The 16,815-nt window shown below is 39.2% G+C and overlaps 1 protein-coding gene across 2 annotated transcripts in view; it reads left to right on the top strand.

Moving 5' to 3' along the window:
* The window catches only part of crppa (CDP-L-ribitol pyrophosphorylase A), a 76,081-nt gene that overhangs the window by 8,409 nt on the left and 50,857 nt on the right, over positions 1-16,815 (top strand). For both annotated transcript variants that reach the window (XM_074682619.1, XM_074682618.1), the window contains exons 4-6: positions 5,060-5,164; positions 7,640-7,685; positions 10,405-10,502. In XM_074682619.1, the coding sequence (XP_074538720.1) occupies positions 5,060-5,164; positions 7,640-7,685; positions 10,405-10,502 (249 nt within the window). The remainder of the gene's footprint in view (positions 1-5,059; positions 5,165-7,639; positions 7,686-10,404; positions 10,503-16,815) is intronic.

The raw sequence follows: 16,815 nt of genomic DNA, 5'->3' as shown, positions 1-16,815 counted from the left end.
TTCCGACAGGCAACCACAGAGCTGACCAATCAGAGAGACGGGGGTTTGTGGAGCGAGAAGCCTTAAAGAGACAGCAGGTAAAAGTGAAATGAGGGGTTTCTAAAACACCAGTGTAAAAAAATAAGGTTTTTCTTGAGCTGTAAATTATGTAAGATACTACAGGGGCACCAGAAGGACAGTATGAAGCCTAAACAAAAGCGCTATTTCCCCTCTTTAACCCTTACTGATGGAGGCATATTTTGGCTGTTTTGGGGTAATTTTAATTTTGCCTCGGTACAATATTATCTATATGACAACACTGTTTTTTTATTTATTCTGACTTACTATATTATAATGCTGGGGGCAAAAAACACACAAAATATATAAATACAATTTGAAAAAATACATTTGTATTTCAATCAAACACACAAAAATGTTTGACGAAGCAATGAAAATGTTGAAAATGAAGACTTGGATAGTAACTATGAATAAAATAAGGTAAATTTGAATTGCATTAATGCTTTTTCACACATTTCAGACATTTTTTTTAGGTGTTTTTTGTATTTCTCTTTAGTGGCCAATCTCACAGAGGACCATGTATACAATTATACAGAGAGCCAGATCATATAATTTACATTCCTTTAACTCCAAATAGTTAAAATTTAAAATTTAAAGAAAATGTTGAACAAAATCAAACTAAAGACAATTAATTACAACAAATAACAGGCTATTGAAATCTAGAAACTCCTCTTCTGGCTTGCAAAACATTGACAAGAACGGCTTCTTCCTACCTGGGGTCCCCCATCCAGGTCTACACTCCTTCTCGCCCACTACCCTCTGCTTGTGAAAGACGCCTGGTGCTCCCAGTGCGGCTCCAAATCTCTAGCCAGACTCTTCTCCTCTGTTGTTCCCAAAATGGTGGAATGAATTACCTAACTCTTCACGATCCACAGAGTCCCTTTCTACTTTAAGAGATGTCTGAAGACTCATCTGTTCAGGGAATACTTAGGCCCTCAATCTGAGCCTTCTCCTCTTTGTCCTCAGGGGGAGAATGATCCAGAAGGTCTCAGACTCAGCTCTTAGTGAATTTTTAGGACTAATTGGACTGCACAAATCTTATTTTTAGGCTCCCTGCAACAATGTGAAAACCAAATTCACAAAAGACTACACAAGTTATGATTTATTAACCATACTTTTTGTCGAGAACAAAAAATAACTGCTTAAGCCATACATCTTATTTACTCAGAGTGTTTTAAAGAAAACTACCAAGTTCGAGAAATCATAAACCAAGATTCAGCCGTGCAGTGAGAGGAATAAAATCAATGTGCGAGCATAAGTCATCATTATAAAAACTCTGTGACAGCTTAATAACAGAGCACGGTCCTGCTTGAAGAGCTGAGGCTGTACTCTGACTCCCAGTGCTCACATCCAGGCTTTGTCAGGGGCACAGGCACCCACATTCGTAAAACTAAAACATAACGTCACAGGATGGAAAGATCAGGTCTTGCAGGAATGTGCTGCATACTTCTGGTGATGAATAATTACGTTAAAAGCCTCTCAAATCTTGATAAATGACAGCCAGGTTGAGATTTATGCTCTAAAAGATTACACCACTTAGATGACAAAGAACTTTCTCATGTGCATACATCATAACAGGCCTTCACAGTCGCTCATTGTTCAGCTGATGTGCCAGAACCTGCAGGCGGTCGCTGTGAAGAGCTGGTGGCATGGCTGCTATCACTTTCACTCGGCCTCTGCAGCGTCTGGGAAAGAAATGACACGGTAATATATTCTGCCACTCTGCCCGTGGAACAAAAGTGAACAAAAGTGGAAAAATGTTGAAGCAGGATGAAAAAGCATGGCACATTAAGGTGGATACAGATTAACGTCTCAGCAGTTGAGTGCGTTTTAATACCTGAAAACTGGAAAGAATGAATGTGTAGATTCTTCCCTTAAAGACTTGGCAGACTCATCGCAGCCAGTTTCACCAGAAATCCAAGCAGAAGAAGTCGACCTTGTTTATTTTTCAGATGCCTCCAGTTTGTTTTTTCAGCTTTGACAGCTCCTCAGATCGCCAGTTTTTCGAAGGACACAGCAAACTTTGAGCTAAGAGCTGAAATATGCCTCCAATTGGAGCCCCATTTGTCTGCAGTTATTTTTATTCCTGGCACCAGCGGATCCTCAGATTGCTCTGAGAGCCCTGTTGGCTTTGCTGTTGGCCTTTTCAGAAAATGAGCTCATATTTGTGCGGCCGTGTCAGGGCCAGTTACGTTAGGGAGAATTAGGACAAACTTGGGAGGTCGCTGCAGAAGGAGAAGGTTGGGGTTGTGTCCCCCCTCTCTCCTCCAACCTTTCAAAAGGTTGGGAAAGTGTCAGGTTAGCACTGTAGGACATGCTCGTGAAAAATCTCTTGAGAGCTGCACATTTGTAGCTTGACATGCATTGAGAGCAGAAGAACTTAGGGCTGAAAAGACAAAGGGGGAGACACTTTATCCAGTCCCCTGTGGAAGCTTTTGTACCGGGAGAAAATGCTGAAGGTTGGATTACCTCAGAGCGTATTTCTGATGAGATTTCTCTCTAATGTTCCAGAGTCCTTGAATAAAAGACCCACATCGCTTTCAGAGGCTGGTGAAATATTTCTCAGGTATACTTTCAGGTAGCGGTAGTTCATCTCTGTAGTTCTGATTGTATTTGAAATCAACAGAGATCATTGCCATAACCCTAAACTCCATGTGATTGTCTTCTTCTTTTCTAACAAATGGGAAATCAGAGCAAACACAGCAGGTCATTTTTACTCTCAGAATAAACTCTTTGGGGAAAACGTTGAGACAGCTCTAGTGCAAAATTGTTTGAGACTTATGGCTTTATGGATAGAGGATGACTGCCTTTAAATTCAACTCTATTCGACTACTGTATGAGCAGAATCTCCTTCTTTAAAGAGGGGGTATTGTGCTTTTTTTAGCTTCTTACTGTCCATCTGGTTCCCCCGTAGCCGCTTTTCATGATTTACAGTTAAATTTCTTTTTTTTGTCACACTGGTTTTTTAGAAAACCCTTGTTTCAGCTTCCGTCTGAAACACTTTGTTTCAGCTGCTGTCTCCTTAAAGGTAGGGTCTGCAGGATTTACCTAAAATTATAAAATGTCAAGTCTTACAAGGAATAATCCTGCTCAGTCGTTTTTCTATGGGCCTCCATAAGTGTATATGTCAATGTCAATGTCAACTTTATTTATATAGCAAATTTACAACTTTAAAAGCCCAAAGCACTTTACAGGTAAAAAGTTTAAAAATTTTAAAGTTTAAAAAGTTTAAAAATTTTAAAGTTTTAAAATTGACAGATTTTAAAAGTTCAGCACAGGCATAAAAGTGTAAAAGTTTAAAAAGTTTAAAAATTTTAAAAATTTTAATAGTTTAAAAAGTTTACAGGTTTTAAAAGTTTAATAAGTGGAAAAGTTCAACACAGCAATAAAAGTGTAAAAGTTTACAAGTTTCAAAATTTAAAAATTTTATAGTTTAAAAAGTTTACAAATTTTAAGTTTAAAAGTGGAAAAGTTCAGCACAGCAATTAAAGTGTAAAAGTTTGAAAATTTTCAAATTTAAAAAATTTAATAGTTTAAAAAGTTTACAGATTTTAAAAGTTTAATAAGTGGAAAAGTTCAGCACAGCAATAAAAGTTTAAAATTTTGAAAATTTTCAAAGTTTAAAAATTTAAAAAATTTAATAGTTTAAAAAGTTTACAAATTTTAAAAGTTTAAAAAGTGGAAAAGTTCAACACAGCAATAAAAGAGAAAATCAGCGATAAAACACTCAACAGTAAAAAACACACTGAGCTCAATCCGATGTTGAAGGCCAGTGAAAAAAGATGTGTCTTTATTAATGTTTTAAAATGCTGGAGAAAATCAGCAGTCCTGACATGCAGCAGTAAATTGTTCCAGAGTCTAGGACCGGCTACAGAGAAGGCTTGGTCCCCTCTGCTCTTTAGTTTAGCCCCGGGGACATCCAGGAGCCACTGGGCGGACGACCCTGTGGTTCTGTGGACCCTGTGAGCCACCAGAAGGTCAGACAGGTATGGAGGAGCCAGACCATTCACACATTTAAAAACCAAGAGCAGCATCTTAAATTCAATCCTATACAAAACTGCATCACTTTCTTAAAGTCTCTGACAGGTAAGTCAGGTAATTATATCAGTGTCTGTGTCTGCCTCAAACTCCTCCTCGGCCTGTTTGTTGGTGTTTTGATTGTATCAGGATGTTTCTAGGTGGAGAGGAAGCGTGGTTACATAGAGCACCCAATACATGAGTGACTTTGTGTTTGTCTAACTAGCAACACAAGTTAGCTTTCTGCTAATCAGGCATGTGTCAAATACCTGTGATTTGCTTGTGCTAACATGCTAAGTCATGTGCACGGCTCTCGGGGCTCTCCCATATAGAAACGCGATGCTACAGGTGGTTGCTGGACGAGTGAGTGTGTTCATAAGTCACGGTTGGAGGCTGTGGGTGTGTGCTGCCTCTAACACTGAGCCAAGGAGGAGGAGCCCAGTTTGAATGTTGTGTTTACTAACAAGTAATGAAAGAAAGGGGTTCTGCAGACCCTACCTGTAAGATTTCCTACTCTACAAACCCCCTTTCTCTGGAACGATTGGTAGACCTTGGTGTTTGAGGTCTGCCCCTCAACCAGGTCATGAACGAAATTAATTAGGAGATCCTTAAACGGTGGCCTCATCGTTTCAGCAAGTTTTGTTAAAATCTTGTTTAGGAATCTTCACGTTGCTCATCAGTTACAGACAGATTCAGGCATTTCTACAACATATGAGAATGTAGAGGTTTGAAAACCTGCGCGCTGAGTCTGAACATCCGGCATTGTTTCTTTTATCCAAGTTTAGATGTATAAAAACAGAGTGGCCACTTTTTTTGGGAGCAAGATTTCTTCACACTTTAAGTAAAGGATAAACTGCCACAAAATGAAATCAGTTTATTGGAGCAGCAGCATGTTTTACCATTTCTGTGGAGTTTCTTCGGTATGACCCAGCACTATTCTCAAACGAGTCTCATCTGACAGACTTTTCCTCTTCCCCCTCTGCAGTGCACTGAGTCAGACTTTGAGTTTGGCACTGAGTGTCTCCATCTTGCTCTTCAGTACTGTGGCACCAACGCCAAGCTCATCCAGGGGCCGCCAACACTGTGGAAGGTGAGCTCGCCAGGGGCCTAGTTTGGGTTTCAGATCCTGGATTCTGACATTTCGACTCATACGGCGTTTCGCCAGCTGTGGATTTATCAAATTTGGCACCAAGAGCGCTTATGACTTGCAGATTCGTTTTGCTGGCAAATGAGGAAGCGTGTTTTTTATCACATGTGACATCCAGGATTAGCATGTAGATCATGTGACTCCTGAATGCCTCCGTCTGTAGATTGATTCAGTTTTATCTTTCCATAAAGACGGCGTTGGTTTTATGTGCTGACAGTTTCAGCTTTCTGTCTCCACCCTGATAAAAAGAATCTGGACAGAATTCAGTTTGTTTGTTCAAAGAATTAAAGAATGAGTTTTGATATCATTCAGAGGTCTAACTTGTCTCCTCAGAAACAATGACTCAGTAACTCAACCTTTTGCTTACAAAGCATAAATCCATGATGTCTCTAAATTGTGAGGAAATAAGCTGAAGAAGGATTTTTCCTGTATTCATGCCTATTTTTAACCAGAAAGGTTCCAGGATCTTTGGCGCCACAGGAATTAAAAAGTCCCCAAAAACGTAACGCTGGTTCCAAAGAAGTTGTGATGCTGTGTGAAGTTGTTGTTAAAACAGATTTTGGTGGTTTGCGAATCGTGTTCATCACAGTTTAATTAAAGTTTTTGCAACGATAATCTACCAGATGCTTATTATAAAGATTTTTAACAACAGGTTTGTAACACATCTGGATTTAAAAAGGGCGCTCCAGAGAGGCTGAGTCTCTCAGTAGGATGGAAAGGAAGATGCTCATCATTTTGTGATAGACTGCGTGAGCAAATAGGTCAACAGTTACGAAATAATGTCCGTCATACAAAAGAACAGCGATGAATTTATGGACTTTCAAATCTTAAGAAAAGAGATGAAGCAGAAAACCAGTAGTAAAAACAGACATGACTCTGTAGTGGAACTCACTGCATGCAAGCACTGATGTTTTTTCTAATTAATAAAATGTTTTTTGTCATTAGGAAAAGTTTTTGCCTCAAACATAGGGATGGGTACCAAATTAGGTACTTTTACTTGTACCAACCAAATTCCATCTGTAGCACCAAGCACCAATTCACGTAAAATCAAACATTGCCTTATTTTGGTATCTTAATGCATCCTTGTGACTGTGAAGAAGTGGAAGAGTAGGGGATTTTCCATGCTGGACATGAACACAGCATTTCAGGTTTATATATGGAGACATAAATATGTTAAATTAAAATATTTTGAAAGTTCATCATCCAAAAAAGAAGATTTATTAACACATAAACGCACACATAAGTACTGGAAATTTGTTTCGTTGAGCACTGATAACAATTGCCGGGTATGGGCATCGCCACCATATTGTTCCTAATGTGAAAGGTACCCATCAAACATACTCGATTTTGTCACCGGTGTACTTTTAGAGACATTAAGCCTCGTTAACACTACAACGTTTCAACCAAAAATGCTAAAACGCAGTTTAAAAAAAATCTGTTCAAACGCTGCAGTGAGCATGCCAGGCCTGTAGTTGGCGCTATAGATCTCCTCTGAAGTATAGTTGAGCCGATCATCTGGTGTATTGGTGAATGCTAAGAGCAAAAGTGGAGCAACAGATGCTCATTTTGTTAAAGACAGTCACAGATTCAACAGATTGAGCAGCACAAGCACAAGACAGTAGACCACAACGATCGTAACAACGGTATTGTTGGACTGTTGTATGCACAAAGTGGAGTATGGCGTCAGCTTTTCCACTGAAAAAAAGCCGGCTTACTGTTTGCACGGCAACGGCAGCATTTCAGAAAACTTCCACTCTGGAGGCCGTTTTCACAAGTTTGCATTTAAAGTCGGCTAAAACACAGTTCCTATGTAAACGCGAGGCTGAAGTGCAACAAAACTTTTGGTTTCATTTTAAAACTGTTATCGTGTAAACGGCCTTTGGAGTTATTCTGTATGTCTCAAGAACAAGCCAAGGTTATAAAAACTGAAAGGTTATTCAAGTGAATGTTGCATCTGGTCTAAATGGATCAAAGCCAAGTTTTCAGTTTTTAATTTCTTGTTTTTCATTTACCAGTGTTCTAACTTCTAGGGATTTAAAGAACGTGAAATCAACCCAAGTTTTTCAGAGTGAGGACTGATGCAGAAACTAGGGGAATGGGGTTAACAGTGCAAATAAAAAAGTGGACTAATAATATCATTTGGGATAATAACATCTTCTGACAAAATTGGTCTTTTTATGTATTATTTTATGTGTTATTTTAAATCTTTTATTCAGACAATGAACACACACAACTTTTGCCATTCTAGTTTTTTCAGGAAGTTTGATTACTACAGAAAACTAGCGACTTATCCTCTCACAAAACGGAAAAAAATGGATGGATAGAAAGACCAACAGGCAATCTGTCAGAAAATAATTAAGCGTTGAAACTAAACTGAGGTAAATTGTGACTTTTCGATCATCTTCTTCTGTCTTCTAGGTGACCTACAAACGAGATTTAGCTGCTGCAGAGTCCATCATCAAAGGTGAGTTTTACATCAGTTTACCTGTAACATTCCAGATTTACTTTCCATAACCGATCCTCTCTGACAGCTCCGAATACGAGTTTTGTCTCTTGAACAAACCAAACAGCTCCTCCTCTATTTAAAGACAGACCGTCTTTGAATCGTTCAGCCTGATTGATGTGCGCACACCTCAAAGAGCAAGTCAGGACACGAGGATATCACAAACAGAGACACAGATTTCATCCCTCCAGCACCTGGACCAACAATCACCTGTTTGAAGATGACATAAGGAGCGCAGTGATAACTCCCAGAGACTCGGATGTGAATGAATTCATTGTGTGTGTTTAGAGAGAGGAAGTGGAAGAAAGTTCCCACATCTGTCAGTTTGACAAAGTGTTAATGTTTCAGTTTGTGTGTGTTTGTGTTTCTGCATGCTCATTTATGCACCGCTCAGTGTGTGTGCGGGCCTGCCCCTGTAAAGTTTGCAAGTCTTTGATTGATTTTAAAACTTATGATCATGTGGTAAAAGGTCTGATTGAGACGTGTCTTAACACTTAATCAAATTTACCAGGGATGCACCAATATGAACATTTTGGCCGATACTGATATCCTATATTAATGTTGTTGTTATGGCTGATATTTACCGATATTAATATTGGTAAATAGAAACACACACAAAAAAGCAATCTGAGATGATGTGTTGTGGTAGTTCAGAGATAAAGAGCAGCGCAATTGTGAGAAAAGACAACCATGGAGAGGATCAAAGAATGGAGCGCCTGTATGAATGTGATCAAAAAAAGTATGTTTTGTCTGTTTTTTGGATCAAAAACAGGAAGAGAGACAAAAAAAGAAGAGATTCCACTCTTCCTAGGTAGTTTTGGTGTTTACAAAGTCATAGAAAACAATATTATTTGTGTCTTGAAAGAGTTTTAAAGATGCTCTGAAAATGACGGCAGCTAATGAGTAAATAACAGTCGATACCGATAAAATATAGACTGATACAGTTGGGAAAATAAGTGTTGAACGTGTCAACTTATTTCCAAAGCTACAATTCAAGCAAAATTTCTACCAGACATTGGTATTAACTCAAATAATCCACACATGAAAAGAAATCACAACGTTCAGGTCCATAAATAATGATTATGTGGAATTAAGTACAATAACACAGGAAAAAAGTATTGAACACACCATGGAAAGGCTGTATACTTTGGCAAGGAAATGCTCCATACCACCTGAAATCTGTCAGTAATTATTACTTGAACTTCCAATTAGTGCAAACCAACATCAGCTGGGCTAGAGCAAATTGATGGTCCTATAAAAAAGGTCATTTTTTCACCAAGCAGTTAAATACCACACACCTCATGATGGGTAAAGGCAAAGAGCTCTCTGAAGACATTCACAACCTGATTGTTGCTCAGCATCAGAATGGAACTGGTTACAGACTTATATCAAAGCACCTGAATATTCCAGTCAGCACCGTTGGGGCCATTATTCACAAGTGGAAGAAGCACCACCTTACCATCAACAGGCCACGCACAGGAGCTCCTTGAAGATTTCTGACCAGGGAGTCAGAAAGATAGTCAGAAGAGTACTCAACGAGCCAAGCACCACCCTGAAAGTGCTCCGGAAAGACTTGGAGGCAGCAGGTACAATTGTTACAGAGAAAACAACAGGCAATGCACTCCACTGCCATGGCCTCTATGGACGCTCAGCCCGCAAGACTCCATTCCTCAAGAAAAGGCATGTTGAACCTGGTTTAAAGTTTGCTAAACAGCATCTTGACAAGCCTGTAGAATACTGGGAGAATGTTGTCTGGTCAGATGAGACCAAAACTGAACTTTTGGGCTGTCATACTACAGACCATGTTTGGAGGAGAAATGGCACTGCACATCACCCAAAAAACACTACACCAACAGTGAAGTTTGGAGGTGGAAGCATCATGGCATGGGGTTGTTTCTCATCTCATGGTGTTGGCAAACTTCATATAACTGACGGAGCAATGAATGGAGCCATGTATGGGGAAATTCTTGATCTGAATCTGCTGCCATCCACCAGGATGATGAAGATGAGACGTGGCTGGACCTTCCAGCAGGACAACCATTCAAAGCACACGGCAAAGTTGACTCTCAAATGGTTTCAAAAAAAGAAAATCAATCTGTTAGAACGGCCTAGTCAATCACCTGACTTCAATCCAACTGAACATTTGTGGAAAGAAGTAAAGAAAAGGGTTCACCAGAGGGCACCAAAGAATATTCCAGATTTAAAGACGATCTGTGCAGAGGAATGGGCCAAAATCACACCTGAGCAGTGTGGGCCATTAGTTCAAACATACAAGAAGCTTCTGGAAGCTGTCATTGCAAACAAAGGCTTCTCCACTAAGTATTAGATGAGTCTCAGTTAGCATGTTCAATACTTTTTTCCTGTGTTATCGTACTTAATTCCACATAATCATTATTTATGGACCTGAACGTTGTGATTTCTTTTCATGTGTGGATTATTTGAGTTAATACCAATGTCTGGGAGAAATTTTGTTTGAATTGCAGCTTTGGAAATAAATGTGATAAGAAAAAAGTTGATGTGTTCAATACTTATTTTCCCCACTGTCTATTATGCATCCCTAAAATTGACACTTTCTGGTCGATGTTTGATGATTTTGTGCTATTCTTGAAGTGAATATGCAAACTGCAAACAGGAGAAATGAGTAAAGAAGATCTGAATGAGTCTCTTCTTTCTCTTTCAGACACTCTCTCGCAGTCGGCCTGTATTATCACAGGTGGATCCACACATGCTGCAGCTCTCACTGAAGCTCTCCAGAAGCCTCTTGGAGCTCTCGACATGGTAAGTGTGTGACAGTTACAGCTGATTAACATATTGGTAATGTTGATGACAGCTCTTTTGATCCCTCAAAGCTGCAATTTTTATTTTCCTTTATCTTCTCCATCATCCTTTCACCTCAAATCCCCCCACAAGCCCAGTGCGAGCTCCGCCTGGGTGGCCTCGGTGGTGAAACTCACCATCTGTGGTCAGGCTTGTCTGGGACTTGTGCTCTGCAACTTTCCTTCCCCTCTTCTTATCCCTCCGTCCCCCGACCTCCAGCTCCCACTCCCCCTGCATGCAGGCGAGCAGATGGCAGTCATATTTTCTGCACCGTGGGAGTTTGCTTGATTAATTGAGTGTTTCTTGATGGGCTCTTACCTCCTCCTTCCCGTCCTCCTACCACTTCTGCACAGTCAGACTTGACAGGCTCCCAGTTTCCACCACAGTTCAAATCCCTCCCTTTCACTCTTCATCTTTTTCTGGGCTCGTCAAATTCCCAAGATGCAAACATCCTCCATTTAATTTGTAAAATTGTTCCTAATAGACAATGGAAAACAATATCCATATGCAAAACATGTTCTTGAGTGACAGTTTGAGATATTCAATGAGACGGCACCGACCGCATAGAAGTTCCATATGTGAAGAAGTCTTCTCCCTCAATAACTGTTGGGTTTCCCTTGAGCAAGCCACGTTACCACCAACCCAGACGAGCTTTCATCTTCTGACTAAGGAAATAATTGCTGTCTGTCTGTCTTTCTGTCCTTTGCGTATCTGGGGACTCTTCTTCCAGTCGTCATCAGACTTTCGAGCTGCTGTGCAGACAGGTGAAGGGAGAATTGTGTCAATGGAAAAGCCAATTGACGGAGTAATGCTTGAGAATAACATAAATGGCATCTAAAGCCTCGTTTTCTCCAAGCGGTTCACTTCAGTTCGTCTCAGTAGTACAAGTACTGTTACGTAGCTTAAATTGTCAATAGGCTCAATGCACAGATCACTTCTGCATTGGTGTGCAGTGGCATGGGCATTTCCAGTAAGTGGAAGAAGCAGTAGAACGTGACAGTAGATGGTGTTATGATGGCAGAGATTAAATAAAAACAGTGTTTGCTGGAGTTGCCTAAAGTTTTTGTCACTAATGTACAGAGAATCGCCGAGGTATCTAGTACAACACCATGTAGCAAGTTGTATAAAGGCTTTAAAATGTTCTTATTTGTTTGGAGCTTCGCAGGTAATTTGCTAACAGTAGCTAGCCTGAGCTAGAAGACTTACTTTCGTGTTTAAAGTTGAGAGCTTACTTTGAAGTAAGTTAAAACTAGGGCTGTCATTTTAACGCGTTAATTAGATTAATTAATTACACCGCAAATTAACGGGTCATAAAAATTAACGCAGATTAATCTGGATCCCAAACCCGCGAGGCGTTCAAAGACGCACTTATTTTCAAATGTCTAGCATTTACAACCCGTTTGTCCTACATGGAAAAAGTGGTGTTCTCGTCAGTTTCTCAAATTTTTGACGGTCCCTGGATGTATCACACCAAGCAACATGCTTTGAATTGGGGGGAAGAGAGAGCGCTGTTAAGGGGACTGCCGTCCACATCTCGTTTATTCACACGTCCTTTTTGAAAATCTGCAGAAAATCAACCGTTTGCTCTAGCTCAATTCTGTAAAAAACAGGTAATTTTACACTCTCTACTGCATCAAACAAGCCCTGAATGATCGAAAAATGTCTTGTATTCAAATCTAAAAAATTCTTTGAAAATTTCCTTCCATCTTCCTGGTGTCATGTTTCAGCTTGCGGCTGCTCTGCACCAATCAGCAACAGTTTGTGTGTTCAGAGAATGTTAAACTGAGAATACTTCACTTTTGATCCAAGACTTGAATTAAGTGTTTTGTACATAGTTCCTCACAGTTTTTAGCCTTTAGCCCTGGTTCTCCTGACCTCATAGAAGTATAGAAGTTCATATTGCAGTGAAAATTGAGTCCACATCAAGTTAAAATGTGACAGAAGCAAAAACCGTCCTAAAAATCAAATCAGCTTATCTTCGGTGCAGGACTGTGTAGATTTTGTAAAGATAGAACCATAAAACCTTTTTTTTATTTGTTCCTTATGCCTCAGGGTACCTAAAATGTGTTGTATATATTCCCACCTTATTTTTAAATGTCTTTAATGTAATTTTAATGTCCTGGAATTCAAAGTCTTTATTTTGGGACCTTAAGCAGATATGAGATTAAAATGCGATTAATTAGATCAATTAATTACAAATCCTGTAATTAATTAGATTAATTTTTTTAATTGCCTGACAGCACTAGTTTAAACATGTGTGTCTACTGCTTACTTCATGTGCTTGTACTTTGATTAAAGCATAAGGTAAACATGGGGCTACAAGAGATCTCCCTGAGAGCTAACTGATACAAAACTCTCTGACTTGATACATGCTAGCAATTAGCATACATCGATAAAACTTTGTTTTTTCAGCAAAATATCAACTTTCATCCCTGAACACACTAACAGGTGTAATAGTCTCGCACAAGAGAGTCATTTTTAATCCATTCAACATGTTTTATAGCTCTGAATTTACCAAAAACAATGTAGAGCGCTTGGCGCTAGCTTGATGCTAATGTACATTGGAAATTCCATTAATATGCTAGCGGTTAGCATATATTGTTAAAACTTTTTTCCAGCAGAATATCAACTTTCATCACTGGCATGTTATATCTCTCCTACAGCACACAGCAGTGGTTTGGAGATGGCTGAAAGAGCTGCCATCACATCTTGAAAAGGAAACCTATGCACGATCACACATAATCTCCTCTAGCCTGTAAAAAAATCAGGCCACAACTAAAAACATGAAAAGAACTATAGATATTAACCGTACAGCAACAACAATAATGCACCGTTTTGTATGATTCAACGACAAACATTTAATATTATCATTCAGTAGCACGGCACTCTACGGTAACCAGAAGTTCACATGCCGTCTAATTTTTAACAGTATATACGTAATGCTCGCTTGTGCATAAGGCCTCTAGCAGACATTCAAATTGATTTGTTGCGATGTTGCCCCAAGTATACTTCAGAATCACTTTAGAAATACTTTATAAATCCTGAGGGGAAAATTACATAGCAGTTACATCCCATCCAAAACATAGAAGAACACAGTAACAAAAACTGTCAACGTCTCAAACCCAGGATATTTGTATGATGCTCCAATGGCGTGTTTGAACTTTGTTAAGCACGTAAGGTTGCACAAAGAACGGTAAATATACCTAAGGTTACCTGTTGTGATATGATGCTTTGGCTAGCTTTAGCTTAGCACCTATCTAATGCAACAGTACATGTTACTGTCAATCACTGATGTTATAGCAGTGTGTGTCTTGCTGTGTCTCAACCATGATGAGATCACAAAGACAAAATATTCTCATAGTTTTATTTAAAGAATAAAAGAATTCAAAATGCTTTCAATGTATTTGTTAATTTAATAGATTGTTACATCGTTAAAATGGCATTTTATTTGGTAAACAGTGCTTGTGACTTGTAAGGACTCAGAAATTCAAAGCCTGTTACTAGGACTTGACTCTTGGGAATAAAGACTTGAGACTTTTTTCAGACTTGCAAAGCAATAACTTGCTCCCACCTCTGCTTTATAGACCCTAAAATTGAAATATTTTCCTAATTTTTCAGGTTATATATATATATATATATAAAATGACAACATTTTGAGACTTTACTACCACTGAGGAAGCCTGAGTCTGAGCCCAGGGTTAGGGGAAATGAAACCCTTCTGGACTATCACAATGAGCATTCAGGAGATTTATTTAGTCTACGTTTTAAATCGTCTTAACTTTTCCGTTTTCTCTTTAAGTCGACTTTAAACTGCATCAAATGTATCGCTCTGATAACATCCTGCTGAGAGAATACCTTAATCGCTTTGTCTTCCTCTCTTTCACTCATGCTTGCTGCCAAATCCTCCACCTGCACACACACACACACACACACACACACACACACACACACACACACACACACACACACACACACACACACACACACACACAAACACTACATTGTCAGTTTCAGCCGAGCTCGGGCGGCGCAGCCTTTCTTATCCCTGTATTAGATACAAGTAATGGCACAGGGACAAAGGTAATTCTTCTTCCTCTGCTTCTTCCAACTCGTCTTTCATCTCATCCGTCTTTCTTCCTCCTCCCCAAACTCCCTGAAAAGGATGTATCTGGTTCCGAACACGCGTACCGGAAAAATACGGCCCCACCAGCCACCTGAGCACCGACGGGAATGGCTCCAATCAGACTTTTCCAAAAAGACTGACACCGAGCCCAATCCGTCTCTGGGGCCGGTCCAGAGCCGGACAGTGACTTCCGCTGATCTGACACCACCTGATGAAGGACCTGGAGCGGGTTTAAAGGAGGATGGACCGTCGAGATCACAGCGGGATGAGGAAACATGTAATGCAGCGTGCTTCATCGTCACATTTCACACTCAACAGCCGTACTCAGGGGATGAGTATATGTCAGGAGGATCCAGAGACACGTTCCAGAAAATGAAGCCATGTGTGAGCTATTCGTCACTCTGATGTCGACCCTGGAGATGATTACGAGGTGAAGGGTGTGAAATATTAGGAATTGACTTTTTGTAATCCAGCATGAAAGCCCTGTGCGCTGTTTTCTAAAGCTTAGAATACAAGCTTAAAGATTAGGACACTATTACCCATGAGCACCATCATCCATTGTCACATAAAGACATTACTCCCACCAAGGCACGCGTTTGTTTTGGAGAGCAGATCTTTTTAACACTACATTTATTTGTTTCTGACAATTTTTTACAGGATGCAAAGCGACAAGGTGATGTTTAAGCTCCAACAACATAATTACTTTCTTGTTTTCTACTTTTTTGAGTGAATCAGGAACAGGAAGCTGTGTCCACACCAGTCGAAAAAGCCGTTAAATGTTGAAGGCTCATGTTACATAAGCCCCATTTCCACCACTGGGAAGCTGGATGCTTCAAAAAAGTATCAAGACGGCAATGTATCGTGATACTTTGACCTGCGATAAAATATTGGTATTTCAAGTCTTGATAGCAACACTATCAAGCACACTGTCTCTTAAAAAACCCAAATATTTTCAAGTCATTAGACTAAAGTCCGAGTCAAGTTCCAAGTCATTGATGTCAAAATCCAAATCAAGTTGAAAGTCTTTGATGATATTGTCAAGTCGAGTCCAAAGTCGTCAAAATTGTGACTCGAGTCTCAGTCACATGACTCGGGTCCACACATCTGCTATGAAGACATAGAATAGATATAAAAGCCAACAGTAAAATAACATACAATATTTCTAAACATATATTACAAATATCTTTTCATGGAGACTGATTTTTCCATCTTTGATTTAACTATAAAATTCTGTAAATGACTATAAATGTACTCCTCTTAACTTTTTAAAACCTGTCCAAGTTTGAAAAAGAAATATTTGTTTCCCCCAAGGTTTGACACATTATTTCCCTATTTTGTCACAGTATTAACTGATCTCTTCCAGAAATATTGATGAGACATTAAAATCTAACCTTCAGGTCTGTCTATAAAGTTGGGAATCTTACTTTCCTCCATGTTGAACTTGGTTTTGTCTTCATTACTCCTCTCCTCTTCTTTTTCGTTACGTAACGATGCTGTGACTTATTCAAACACTGAATCAGTCAGTGAATTCAGATCAAAGGCTTATCTCAGGCACATTCATGATTAATGATATTTTAAGCACACGACAATGAAAGCTTTTATTAAAAAGAATCACCGCTGAATTCTCCTCCACGTCTCTAATCCTCCCATCTTCACGTCTGATATTTGTTTGGATAGCCCGGATCAAAGACAATCCTTCGCTCCATCTATCAGCACAGTGAAGGTTTTTATTACCCTTAACTTACAAGAGTGTGTGTGAGACAGAGGCCTGAATACCCCGCCAGAATAAAAGCTTTTTTTAATTGTCAGCCTCTGAAAGTGAGGCACAAGTTGCTCTTTACAAACATTTATAAAGAAATTTTTATTGTCTTACAAAAATCCATTAAATGAAGTCAGTACACAGGCTTAAAGATTTATTACAGAGGGAGTATTTTCCTTTTTTAAGCTTTATTTTGTCCCTTTTGAGCCCCTGTAGAAGCTTTACATGACTTACAGCTCAAAAAATCCCTACAGGTTTGAGGGTTTTGATGATGAAAGACGTTGAAACAAAATAAAATTAAGCATTGACGTTTTGAAAAAACTAAATAAAAATCACAATTTGAAATAAAGCTTTCAATTTTTGAGATTTTTGCTATTTTTTTCACATTTCTT

This window comes from Halichoeres trimaculatus, unplaced genomic scaffold (assembly GCF_033239565.1).
Source record: "Halichoeres trimaculatus isolate MK-OKI-2021-1 unplaced genomic scaffold, fHalTri1.1 fHalTri1_scaffold_12, whole genome shotgun sequence".
NCBI lineage: Eukaryota > Metazoa > Chordata > Actinopteri > Labriformes > Labridae > Halichoeres > Halichoeres trimaculatus.
The sequence above is the reverse complement of the archived record's forward strand: the minus strand, read 5'-3'. Positions and strand labels throughout refer to the sequence as shown.